General features: G+C 37.7%; 1 protein-coding gene across 1 annotated transcript in view; it reads left to right on the forward strand.

The window, feature by feature from the left end:
• Positions 1–13669, forward strand: part of ZFHX4 (zinc finger homeobox 4) — a 149919-nt gene that overhangs the window by 27102 nt on the left and 109148 nt on the right. The window contains exon 3 of the mRNA XM_059862576.1: positions 253–755. Within this exon, the coding sequence (XP_059718559.1) occupies positions 253–755 (503 nt within the window). The remainder of the gene's footprint in view (positions 1–252; positions 756–13669) is intronic.

The following is a 13669-nucleotide window of genomic DNA, read 5'->3' on the forward strand; positions in this document are numbered from 1 at the left end:
TTTCATGCCTTTGAAAATACAAATTCCAGAATGACATCATGCCCAGTAGGAGTAATTAAAGCTATCTGATGAGGGAATTTAGAAGCTGAAAGGGATGATTGTAATTGATCCTGATTCAATCCTATTACAGCTTTTTATAGTTTAAGCTCTAGAGAAAGCAAACTCCTTGTCAAGGCTTTATTTTACAGATTCCTTTGTGTGTGCTATGCTTGCTGGTCTCTACTTTCCCTTTTAATTTTTTTTCTCCTGTAGTAAATAATGAGCTGCCGCCTGAAATCCGGCTTGCCAGTGGTCAGCTAATGGGTGATGACCTGTCCCTCCTTACTGCAGGAGAGCTGTCACCTTATATCAGTGACCCAGCGCTGAAGCTTTTCCAGTGTGCTGTTTGCAACAAATTCACCTCTGACAGCCTGGAGGCCCTAAGTGTGCATGTGAGCAGTGAGCGCTCACTCCCCGAAGAGGAGTGGAGGGCTGTAATTGGAGACATCTACCAGTGCAAGCTCTGTAACTACAACACTCAGCTCAAAGCGAACTTCCAGCTCCACTGCAAGACTGACAAACATATGCAGAAATATCAACTGGTGGCTCACATTAAAGAAGGCGGCAAAACTAATGAGTGGAGGCTGAAGTGTATTGCCATTGGCAACCCGGTTCACCTGAAATGTAACGCCTGTGACTATTACACCAACAGCGTGGATAAATTGCGCTTACATACTACCAATCACAGGCATGAGGCAGCCCTGAAACTCTACAAGGTAAGTCTGTGACAGCGACTCCAGCCCGCACCAAGTAGGCTGGGGAATTAACCTGTTCAGGGCTCATCAATCAGGACTTTGATGAATTAGTAGAGTAAATGTTTATTGAACGTGCATATAGTCAAACAAAAACTGCAGGTTAGTCAGGGAGGAGTACTCCAGATGGGTCCTGTTGAGTCGCCTGGGGGTCGTTTAGGAGGCGCTTTCTGCAAACACTGGGTCCATAAGTAATTTTTTAAAGAAGTTCTCTCATAATAAATGGTGTTTTACATCTCTCATAACCTTTTCAGACTTTGTCCATTACATTTTGATCAGAAGCTTGACAGATATTATGGAAAATGATGTTTTTCCCATATCGTGCATAGGGAAAGGAGTTCGCTTTCTGGCATATGCGTCTGTTTGCAACCATAATGTATCACAGCCAAGTTATTTTACATTTGAATTTTCAGTAAGCACATGCAATATGCCACATTATTACAAAGGATATTCAAAAGTAAGCACTGTCATCCTTTTGTCTGCCCTTTTTTTCCAAACCAGTAATGATTTTTCACGAACATGAAAGGGTGTGGTGTAGATAAATATGTTAGTAGAATGGCAACTATATTTTTATCTTTACTGGAAAAAACTATGTGGATATAATGAATATGTGGGAGTGATGAATACCATTTATTACACAACTTGTCATGACTTTTTCCAAACCCTAATTATGGGGTAACTTATTTTCTGCAGTGTGTTTACTGGATTGGCTTGATTGTCTTGGTTCATGTACAAAATATAACACATTCATTTCCAAGATGAATAACTTTGTAACTTATTAAAACTTCTTTTGTCTAGGAGATATAAAAATTCAGGAAATATTGTAAACCATTAGTCACTGTAACAAGCTCTAAATATGATTAGAAAATCCATTTTGCAAGTGTTATCTATTGATTTATACTAGAAATCTGTGATAACTAAACTATCAGGAGTCATCTGCTGATTACAGCAACTATGCTGGTTTTCTAATCATGTTGAAGACCTGTACATATAGAACAAATATGGAAAAGTCTCAGTAGATCTCTAGTTTCAGGAAGAAATAACATTTTTCTGGTGTTCAGCCATGTTCAAATGGTTGGTCTGAGCTAATACATGCTGCACAGGCAGTAACAGGGATTTTTATTTTATAACCTGATAGTTGTAACCTTGGTGCATCTGCTGTGAGCAAAAATGGCAGTAACACAAGTTTTGGTCTATTATACCGTCCCACGGTGCTGGCTGCTCTGCTAATTTAATAATATATTTTATTCAAATTGCATTTTTGCTTACATCTAGAGGGTGTTATTTTTTGCTGGTTTTTTTTTTTTGTCTGAAATCCTGTTACAAAAAGTATGAAAAGAGCTGAGAGTCTAGTGACATAGCCTGCCTCTGCAGCAAAACACCCTTTAGAGGTTCCTGCTCCCTGTCATCTGTGAAGCCATTCCTTGATTCCTGCATTTACATTATGCAGCCACACTCTAAGTCAGGGTTTGTAAAAAAAAGAAAAAAAAAACCCCAAACAAAAAACCCCATTTTTGGTCCCCATCTGTTTTTTAGAGTGTTAACCTGCATTATTTCAAATATTTGTTCTGTAATGCCACCATTCAAAGAAATGCTACTGCAAACGGTGCCATAAACAGTAACGGTAGAGTAGGAGAAGGGAAGACAGAAGGCTTTTCTCAGATGGCTTTACTGCCAAAGCTTCTGAATTTGAAATTTCAATTTAAATTGTTGAAAACAAGATGCCAGCTGCTTATTTAAAAAAAAAAAAAAACAAAACAACAAACTATAGTCACAAGGTACTCAAACTATCTACTCAAAAGAGTACTTTCTCTTCACTCACTCAACCTGACCCCTAGAGAAACCTTCATCAAATATGTTTGGGTTTCCAACCTGTCCTACAAAATATTTGATGTGGGATGCTATGGGAGAGAGTGTTAGCTTTTGTCCCTCTTCACTGAAGATGTCCTGCTGCTGGATCTGCTTCTTTGCCCGATCCTGGTTTGTTAGATGGAGCAGCTCAGTAGCATCTTTGTAGCAGCTATCACGCACAGCAAGGGACCATCACTAGCCTTTGGAGCTCAGTCTTTGAATCAGTTAAGGACATCCCAGTGGAAATAAATGGAATCCATAAACTCCCGGACACCCTCTAGGCTTCATGGCCTAAGTAGGACAATTGAAAGTGTCTGGCTGTTAGCCATAGGGTTCCAACTCTACTGATGCATGTATTTTTAAAGGACTTGTCCCTAGGATTGCTAGTGAGTGTCTCAGCTTTTTAAAAAGTTTCTGTCCCTCATGACTTCCTAGAGAATCTTGGAAATTTGAACCCCTCTAGGTTTAATGACTCTCAGAAAACATCATATACACACACATACACTATTTTCATATAATTTCATTTTAAGGTTAATTTGAAGGAGAGTGATGTCACATCGAAAATATCAGTTGTAGTATTAGTGGGGTTTTTTTAAGATTTGGGGTTGGCATGAAGTGCTACAATGTGTCCCAAATGACCAAGATGTTCTAGATGTGTGTGCTCTATAACAGAATGTAATGCCTCTATATGTCACCCAGAAAATGCTGCTCTTAATTGTAAGTGTACATTCAGGCCTCAAGATGTAAATAAATACAGTTTTGAAAATCTGCTAAGTTATTTGCTAGCAGACTTGATAGTTTTGTCAGGTCTTGGTGAAGCTGTTGACACCAAGAGAGTTGTAAACTTTTTTTCTCATGATCCATCAGATAAACTTTTAGAGCACCTAAGGAAAAAAAAGAACATTAATTTGTATGAATAATAGATATATGCCTTAGGAGCAATATCGAATATTCATGTGTTTATATTCAAGCAGCTCCTCTTTTTTAAAATTAAGGTGCTGTGAATATGGTTAGGCAATAAAAAGTTTAATACTAAAACCATCTGAAAGCACAGAAGAATCTGTGGCTTTGTTCCTTTGCTTTGTCAAGTACCTCAAAGTTTTTCTTCAGTCATTTATATTTGTTTAAATGTTATTGTTTTGTGAATTTTCTTCTTATAAATGTTGCCGTAACAGCTTGATTTTTCTCCCTGTGCTTAACTATTGATGGAATAAAAGGATGTCTTTTCATAGCCGTAGCTTTTAAAGCAGCCACGAACATCAGAGCTTCTCTTCTGAAGCGGTATAATTTTAGGCAGTACGGAAATGTCACTTTTAGAGTTAGATTCTAAATGTGGCAAAGTGGAACCTTTAGCTGTTTTCTAAGTTATTTAAAGAAGAAATGGCCTGGTTGTTCCTTACAGAAGTGCAGTATTCAAATGGTGTTGGTAATGTGGCTGCAAAGAACCAGAACAAAGACAGCCTCACCCTAAATGAACTCAGCTTGGCCTAAATGAATTTCCCAAAGACTTACTTTTGGAATTGTGGAGCTTGATATTAGCAAATTAAACCACAGAAGAGTTGCAAGTTCTTGGCAGCATCCATCAAGAAGCATTCAGCGACTCCACAAGTAAACAGAGAAAGCTTCTATAGCAACAGAGTGCATTTCCATTCTGCAGGAGGAAGCATTCAGCTTCTGCAGATTTGGGAAGCTGAGGCAGGACGGTAATCTGTCTCTGTGGATGTAAAATACATATAGCTGGAACTGCTCTTAAGGCAGCCATTTTGTAGCTTAGTCAAATAGCTTTCAGGGAACTGCATATATCATGTCCTGTGCTCATAAAATAGTTTCCAAATACTTTTATTAATAAATAAATAAGTACAAGACAGCATTTTTAAAAAGTAAACTGGAATGTCTGAAAGTAAAATTTACTTAACCAAGTAACTGAATGACATGATCAATTTCTAATCACAAATTAATATTTGAAGCCAGTTTATCAAAAATATTATTTGATTAGCTGATAATACTTAGTAATTGCTTTTATACTGTGTATTCACTGCAGTTTCCATTGTGTATGCAGCTATTTAGAAGCTCAGGGAAAGTGGGAGGCAGCAGTTAGCAGACTGTATGAGAACTACCTTGGTCTTCCTTTTATTGACAAAATATTGATCCAGAACACTATTTATGCTATGATTTTTAAGTTTTGATATATCTCTTTACCTCACGTGTTCTCAAGCATCAAGGATATCACCCAAAAGGAGTGACCTGATTTCAGTTTAAGAAGGTTAAAGGTTAAAGGTTAGCTCAAAAGCATCATCTGCCTAGCTGCTTAACTTTAAACTGATCAATTTAATGAAAATCTGTTTTGCAGATGGTGTTGTAATGTCTTTGGCAGGATTTAGGCAGCTCTAACATTAGACGTATGCTAGTAAAAATTATTCCTTTATTTGACCAGAACAACACCTTTTCTTTTATGTTTTAAGGTAAAAGGCATGTGGGATATGGTATTTTGGCAAAGGACCCAGAAGCAGAAAGTGTTGATGGTCTTTCCATATGGGCTCAAAACCAGAATACCCTTATGTCTATTGCTAACGATGACTGAAGAAACAAACAAAGCTGTATTCATTTTTTTACCATAATGTTTTACTTTGAACCCATAAAAAAGCATTTCACTCAGACCTGTCCTTGGAAAAGGCTTGTCTTCTCTGCTTAGGGTGGAATGCAACAGCCTGAACTTTTTTAATCTGGCAGAGCACACCGATTGTCTCTTTCAGGCTTTGCATTTGTACGTCAGAAGTATTCTTTCCCTTGCTCACAAACCACACAGTAATTGTGTTACTTAGCTGTAGATACTATAAATAAGATGGCAAATCAGTCAATCCAAATGGTAAGTTTTATCTGATGTAGGTTGTCTGAATAAACAAAGAATTAGATCCTTGGGAGTGTAAAGCAGAGCTTTGTGTTTATGTCTTCTGAGAATCAAGCCCTCACAGTTTTTGCCAAGATAATTAAGTTTCAGCACAACCATGTCTTTCTATTTTCAGATGTATGCAATTCAATAGGAATTTCTTGGGCTGCTAATGCAATGCTATTATATGTTAGCTTTGTAATTAGCTAGGACTCTATCCCTTTGCTGAAATGCATTGTAATATTACACACACAAGCATAGTTTGCATGTAAGCAGTTATGAAGTGGTGCCCTTTGTTTCATATTGACCTTCCAGCTTATTTAAAAGAGAGTTTACAATGAGCCTTTGTTTTGTCCTCAAGTGATCATAAACAGCTTTCTAAAGAGTCCAATAAAATGAGAGAATCACAAATGTATAACATCACATATGGAAAGGGTGGAAGAACAAATGGGGCTTTTGCTGTATTTTATAGGATGGATTTATAATCTGTTCTTGGGTCACTTAGGGCCAAGAATTTTCATGGTCAGCTGCTTGGTCCTGCTAGCTAGCATCCTCTGCAGGAAAGGCAAATACTGTGCAGCACCTGCTTTTCAGCTGGGGCTCTGCATTGCTCTTTAAAGCGAGATGTCCACCTCTCTGCTGGTTCAAAGTCAAAAGATTAATCAGACCAGCTTTTTTTTCTGCATCTGTCATCAGCGAAGCAGAATAGTCTGTCTGGATTCCATAATGCTGTTTGCATATTTGGATTTTCAATCAGCCAGGAATATTGAATGCTTTGCTCATCTTTATCACGTGCAGGAGGCACAAGTGGGATTTAGTCCTTAGGTAACTTTTAGTGTAACAGTTCCCCAAGGAACACTGCTTGGTTTTTTCTCATTATCCTTGTTCTGGATGAAAGCATGGTTGTTAGGAATTAACAACTGAGGGGGATGTGAAAGTATATGCACATGGGGACAAATGGACTAACAGCCCAAATCACTTTGTTTGCTTTAGTCTGTTTGGCATGAAATGTTGGTACTTGATCAGCTTGGAATTAACAGAAAGTGACATTCTTTTCATTTCAATTGTCCTGCACTAACTTTTTAATATAAAATGAAATATCCTACAAATATGCCAATCCAATTATTTTACTGTCATTGTCCCAATATGATGGTAAAAGAGGTCAGGAGATTGTGCAGCATTGATTTGCATAAAAATCATTGAGGAAAGGAAATTGGAATATGTCTGCACACCTGAGGAGCTAAACCAAGCTTTGCTTGATGTTATTCTTTTTGGTTGTTTAGAATAAAACTGTTTTCAGTGATAAACAAAAGTTATTCTAATTTGTTCCTCAACACAAGCCTCATATAAAGGATAGAAGGTATTTCAATTTTTAAAGTCCTTTGAGATTTATGTTCACTTATGGTTTTAAATGTTTTATGAAATTTAATTTCCACTGCAAGTTTCAGTTACTGTAATTCAGATTATGTTGTTGTGCTTACATGTATAAAGAGAAACCAGTGTTCAAAGAACACAATGTCTAGTCACAGCTATGCATACATTGTGCAGTACAAATAATGTATGTGCCTACTACATGTACTTGTACACTATAGATAAGAATATTTATTAAAAATCCAAAAACTCCCCAGCTAAGAAAAAAAAATGTTGGCTGGTAAAATAGCAATTTCAAAACTACCCTTTTTTTTTGATAATAAAACAGTAGAGAAAGTGTTTTCACATTATATTTTATTTACATTTATTTGATATTCAGATGTCTGGCTGTCTCTTACATAATGGTCCTTGTTAAAAAATAGCCCATTTTGTATTCAGCTTATGGTACACTGCTGAAAGAGAGAGATGTTCTCAAATCATAGTTTAAAGAATCTTCATGTTCTTCCATTGAAATGCTGTCCAGAATCCCAGTCTGTGTGCTGTCCTGGCTAAGGGGGTGCGAGGCTGCTCTTGGAAAGGAGGCTGTACCAGACTACTTGCAGTGTGCAGCCCTCCCAGGGGAGCCCGAGTGAGTAGGTCCTCTTGGAGAGCAGGAAAAGTGAGCAAGGAGAGTCAAAGCAGCAGAAAGAGCATCAGCCTCATTTATTCAGTATGCTCAACACACAAAATGGCTGTATAACAGCTATTTCTTGTGCCTGGAGTTCTTTCATTCTGACATTAAGAGAAATACGTAATTATTTCTGACTGAGATTCAAAGCAGAGATGCAGTGTATAGTGTATGTAAGAGTATTATGTCAATGTGAGTGCATATGTATGTGTGCATTAATATATTGCAGCTATGGATTTAGCAGCCACTCCCTCCCAGCCTTGCAACATAGATTTTCTTGTTACCCATAGGAGATTTTAGCTGATATTATGCAACTCACTACAGGTGTCTTTTCTAAAGTTGTAATTAGTTTGCCAGACTCTCCCAGGTGAGATTTTCCTCTATGCTCTCTTCCACATATTTAAAAATGAGCAGTAAAAAAAAGTAAAAAGAGTGACACATGACAGGAAAGTTATATTTTGACATGGATACATGTAATTTAGCTTTGCTATTGTTTTTGCTAAGTCATTTAGAAGAAACTTTCCCTTGGTCTATGCATTTGTTGGTCCATCCACCAAAATGCCAGAATTGTGATTTTATGGGAGAATTAGTGGGAGTAAAATCTTATGGGCCTCAAATGTACAGGACAGATTTGAGCTTTTTGATACATAGGTTTTGAGACTGTATTGGCTCTATATATGTCTATATTGCTGGACAGATAAATTAATTTTCTGCGTTTCTTCTTTTCTTTCTCCTTTGGGGCACTACTGAAGCAGAAAAGGATAAGAAAGGATAGTGGAGATGCTGGTGTGAAATATGAAGAAATGCAATTTCTGTTGGTTTCAGCAAGGATCAGGCACAATGCAGGAGATGTAGTTTCTTGGCTAAACTTCCATGCGTATGTTTGTTGGTAAAATATGATACAGTACAACAGGAAACAGGAATTAATTATGTTAAATAGGAGTAGAGGATTTATGTTGATAAAACATAAATTACAAGTGGTGGCTTGCAATAATTTTTGGACCTGATGATCTGCCTGTTAGACTGGTGTACTTAATACAGGCTGATAGTGCAGGCTGATGCTCATACAACCTCATGCTGATATATTAAAGAAGTGAAGCTTTGCTAAGAACTTCCAGACCTTTGCTTTGTGGGCAGCCATGAACAGGATGTCATAGAAATTACCCCCTTGGTCTGCAGCAGAACATGCTAGCCCTTCAGTACTGCAGCAGACAGATCCACAGCATATTGTGCACCATAGCCTCAGGGGAAACTGTGTGTTCTACTCTACCAGTGGGAAGGAAGGCATTAAAATAATCCTTAGCTTTTAAAGGCAGGGGGTATTGAAGAAAACAAAAATTGAGCAAAGGTAGTCTTTGAATGATGAAGTGTGCAGATTCCCATGCCTTGGGCATCCTACTGCAGTAGCAGTTACAATAACAGAAAAAAAAAATGGGTTTATCATGTACGAGGGGTATGAGCAATACTCCTTGGTTATAGGCATGAATAGGAAACATACTGCTAATGGGAGCTATGGATAGTAACATACTAGCCTCATTTCAAGAGTGGATGTTTGACCAGCAGGGTTGCCTAATAAAAATTTTCCATTTAAAGTTGTTATCTTACAGTATTAATCAAACCATGCTGCTCACATGATTCACATGTGTAAAATACATGACTGTATAACTACTGGTTTATTGCTGGATTGTGTGCAGGAAGCCTAGCACATTAGGGCAGTATTCAGGGTTCTGCCCAAAGAGGCTATTCATTTGTAGTCCCTGTTCTCCCTTGTAAACTCTCAAAAATCAAGAACATGCACTACTTCCTTGCACTGCTCCTGAGGGAAAGAACCATAGAGCCACCTTTACCCATAAAGATGGCACAGAATCTGCTGCTCTGGGATTGTTTGTACCCCAACCTTTAACAGAAAACTAGATTACTCTTAGAGAAAGTTCAAGATGACCCCTTTAAAACAAAGGCCAGCAGTGAAAACTCTTCTTTCCAGAACTTTATCGGGCAATTCCAAAGGTCTGCATCTCTTGATTTTAGTTTTTTAGCACATATAGAAGTGTTCCATTGGCATCCTAAGCTTGTGTTTGGACCTGTAGCTCTTCTTGGGGGGGGGAGGTCAATTGTCTCTAAAGAACTTTATTAAAAAGAAAGATGATTTCCATGGATAATCCTAAGATGTTGCTTAGGTTCAAGTGTCGTAATTGCTATAATTGATGTTATCCTTATCCTAAATTCAAAACTCTGGGTCCTTATAGTAAAGGAGTAGGAAAGGCACTTCTTATTCACAGAATGATAGAATCAGAATCTGGTGTTGGAAGAGACTCATTAGGATCATTGAATCAAACTTCCTCTCCTGGCAAGACACCTAAAACTAAACGATATGACTGTCATCCAGATGCTCCTTGAACTCTGACAGGATTGGTGCTGTGACCACTTCCCTGAGAAACCTGTGCCAGTGGCCAACCACTCTTTCAGTAAAGAATCTTTCCCTTCCAAGCTGAACTTCCCCTGACATAGCTTCATACCATTCAGACAACAATTTTCCTGTTTTCTATGTAACCTAGACAAAAACTTGCTCTATGAGAAATAAATTGAGGAAAAAACTACTAACATTCTCTAATTGAATAAACACTTTGTGAATGACCAGAAACTTGATATTTTTACAATGAAAACAATGAAACAAAGTCTAAGGAGCATCTTGTTTGTGTGCTAGTGATGAGAGCATGGAAAAAAGCTTGCTTTACTACTGAAATGAGACAGTTTTAGTATCTAGATGTTACTATTTTGGAAACGCCCTTTGGCATTTGCAAATATGTAAGCAGCTAATGAATGGCTGGAAATTAGGAAGAATAAAGTGGCTGGAAAAAAATGAGTCCAAACTGCAAGTGTTTCTGAAAACCTTATGTCCTTATTTGTTCAGGAGCTTCTGTGACTCAAAATCTTGACCCAGGAGGAAGCTGGAATCCTGGGATACGTCAGGACAGGATCTTCTGAAGTCAGGTCTCAGATGAAAAAGATCACAGGCCACAGAAAATAGTTTAGGACTAATTTTACCAAATTTCTGACCTAGTCTGGGCAGATTTGAGAGCACTGATGTATTGATAGTCCCCTGGGTCTAACCCTGTTGCAGATGCATCTCAGTAATAGGTGTTGTATCTAGGCTGTGGATATCCTTTGTCACTTTTTGATTTACTAAGGTAGTCTCATAGGTCACGATGAATTGGATATGCTGTCAGTGTGCTCTGTCTCTCTGTTCCTGTCTCCACTGGTGTGTTTTGTAGTGTGTCAGGCTTCAACAATATCTTCACAACACTTGAATTTCTGTGACTTATAGAACTCAATGAATGAAAATCTTTGTAGCTAGTCATTAGGACTGCTTACAGGTATTTTTGAGGAAGAGCAAATCCTTACTCAGACAATCCGTAGTCACTTTGAAATTTTTTTTGCCTTTTTGTGTTGTCTTTTTTTATTTTTCAAAAAATGAAAATAGGTTTGTGGGATCATCTCTGACTCAATATGTTACATGTAGGGGGTTGGATCCAAGAAGTCTTGCTAGGATATTTATTTTCTTATATTTCATGAGTTTTTCACTGAGAAGCTCAAATTCTGTGGCCTCAGCTACCTCAAAATCATCAAACAGATGATAAGGTTTGCCCAAAGCATTTTGGGGCACACAAAATACAAGAGCTATGCTGGTTTTGAAGAGTTCTGTGTAAGTAACAATTTTTATGATAAGGAAGAGTTGAGCTGGTAATCAAAAAAAGGAGACTCTGATATCTCATGCTATAGAGAGCCTGTATCCCAATTCACTCAGCTTTTGTGCTCTCCAGATACAAAGGTTTTATGCCTCATGTGTCCACAACATGAACTAAACAAATGTCTTTCCTTTACATCTAGTAGTTGTTTGTCCTAATAGATTTAGAAGGTAAGGTCAATACTGTCTGTACTGGGAAACAGAGCATGGCTTTGGGGAAAAAAAACCCCAGTGTGTCTCTAACTGAGCACAGGTGATTGAGAGGTTGGCCTTTAGTACATCTGACAGTCTAAATGGTCCTCATAGAGTTATAATTAAGCATAACAAGTTCTTCACATAGGTCTGTCTTTCTGTCTGCATATATTTATTTTTACATGGACTTAATAGTGTCTGTAGTTGGGAAGGATGAATTGGAGTATTGGGAAGAGTTAGAGGTGGAGGCTGAAGTTGTTCATGCTCACAAGAGAGACACTTATCCCACAGTAGTGTTAGAAGGGAAGTCATGATTGTTGGAGGCTGGTTTTATTGCACAGGGGGTGCAGTGGACAGTAAAAAAAGGGCAGGTGGGAGTGCTTATAAAAGTGTGCCCTTCCCAGGAGCATAGACAGGATTTAAAACTCTGTGTGTCCATACATACCCCAGGCTGCTCCTGTCATCTTCTACAGAGCTGTACGAAGGTCTGTATATGTCAGCATCTGCTGCAGTCAAGGTTGGATTTCCATTTTTCTTCTAATTTCCTTCTCCCAGTTACTTATAATTTTCTTAAACACACATTTAGGGCTGAAATTATCAGGATTTGGTCTGGGTGTAGAGAATATTTCTTTTTTTACTTTGGAGCTCTTTCTGAGTCACTTAATCATGAGATATCTTTCCAACCTGTCCTAATGAAAAATACTCTATTGCAAATAAAGTTAGTTAAGTACATTTCTTGAAGTGGCTGTCCATAACAGAAGAGAATGTTATTTTAAAAGCAACAACACATTAATAGGCCAAGTATGCAATCACTGTCCTATCACAGCAAATTATACCATTAGTCCACCTTATCTAATCTCTTTGCTACAGACTGCCTAACAACAATTGCTTCTGAGAGCAAAGCAGACCAAAAAAAAAAAAAAAAAAAAAAAAAAAAAAAAAAAAAAAGGAAGATTCCATGGGCAAATGTAGAATAATGTTGCTTATAGAGGAAAATGCTTGTTCTTTTCATGTGTCCTCTGTACTTTGTAATGAATTAACATCACACAAATCCAAGTACATTTTTTTTCCCCCCAAAAGTTGCCTTTGGGTAGTCTTATAGGTATACAAACATCAAATCAGTTTATAAAGTGAACTTCTGGCTCAATCACATGCAGTGGGAAAGAGTTCCACTGGTTAATTTAACCTGCATACAGGTTTTTTTTTTTGGCTTTTAAAATTTTCTGTTATTATTTTTAAGTTTTATTTGTTTTTATTCATCTGGTAATAGAATGAAAAAAATCATGTGTTCTTACTTGCTTTATGATCTTTTACATAATTTTTATAACTTCACAACAATCTTTATGATTACTTTATGGTCTTTTTATCATGCCTCTCTTTTATTTACACAAAAAATTTCAATCCATCCAGTCTTGCTTTTAGTGGAAGTTCTTCCACATCTCTGCTAATCCCATCACTGATCTTTGAACTCCTTTTACCAGTATTAAATTTTTCTGGAGATACACAGATATTTCAGAACTGAACATGCTGTTCTCAGTGGAACTGTATGATTTTACTGTCCCATGCCTGGTGCATCCAAAAATATAATCTGCTTTAAACAAATCCTATTGCAGTCTGTGCTGGAAATATGTTGCCTTTCATTACATGCTTCTTCCCACGCCCCCCCTTCAAACTGATGCTGAAGTGTCCTGGAGTGGCTACATTTAACTCAGACACCAGTTAAGTGTTTGATTGGTTCAAAGTATTCCTTCTAATACGCATTTTCTTGGATTTATCCATCCATACTGAGTTTCTTCTGCATGCTCAGCTAACTTTAAAAGTATCTGGCATTTCTCACAGTTCTTTGGCTGGTCTTGACTGTCATGAGTTCATTTATGACTTCTGCAGGATCAGTCCTAGTTTGCAGTTAGAAGACACGGAGGTAATTTTTGTTCTGTTAAATGCCCTGGTAGTTCATGTGGCTTGTTTTCTGCCTCTGTCATTTTAGTTTTTTGCCCCTCTGGTACATTTCATGGTTAGGCTGCTTCTGCATAGCCAGCTGAGTGGAAAAAAACTCCAGCTCTGAATTAACCCATGGAGTAACTAAAGTCTCCCAAATATTAGGAGAGTGGAGTGAGAGAAAGAAGCATCTCCTTGTGCCCATGTCACATTTCCTGTCTCTTCAC

This window comes from Haemorhous mexicanus, chromosome 1 (assembly GCF_027477595.1).
Source record: "Haemorhous mexicanus isolate bHaeMex1 chromosome 1, bHaeMex1.pri, whole genome shotgun sequence".
NCBI lineage: Eukaryota > Metazoa > Chordata > Aves > Passeriformes > Fringillidae > Haemorhous > Haemorhous mexicanus.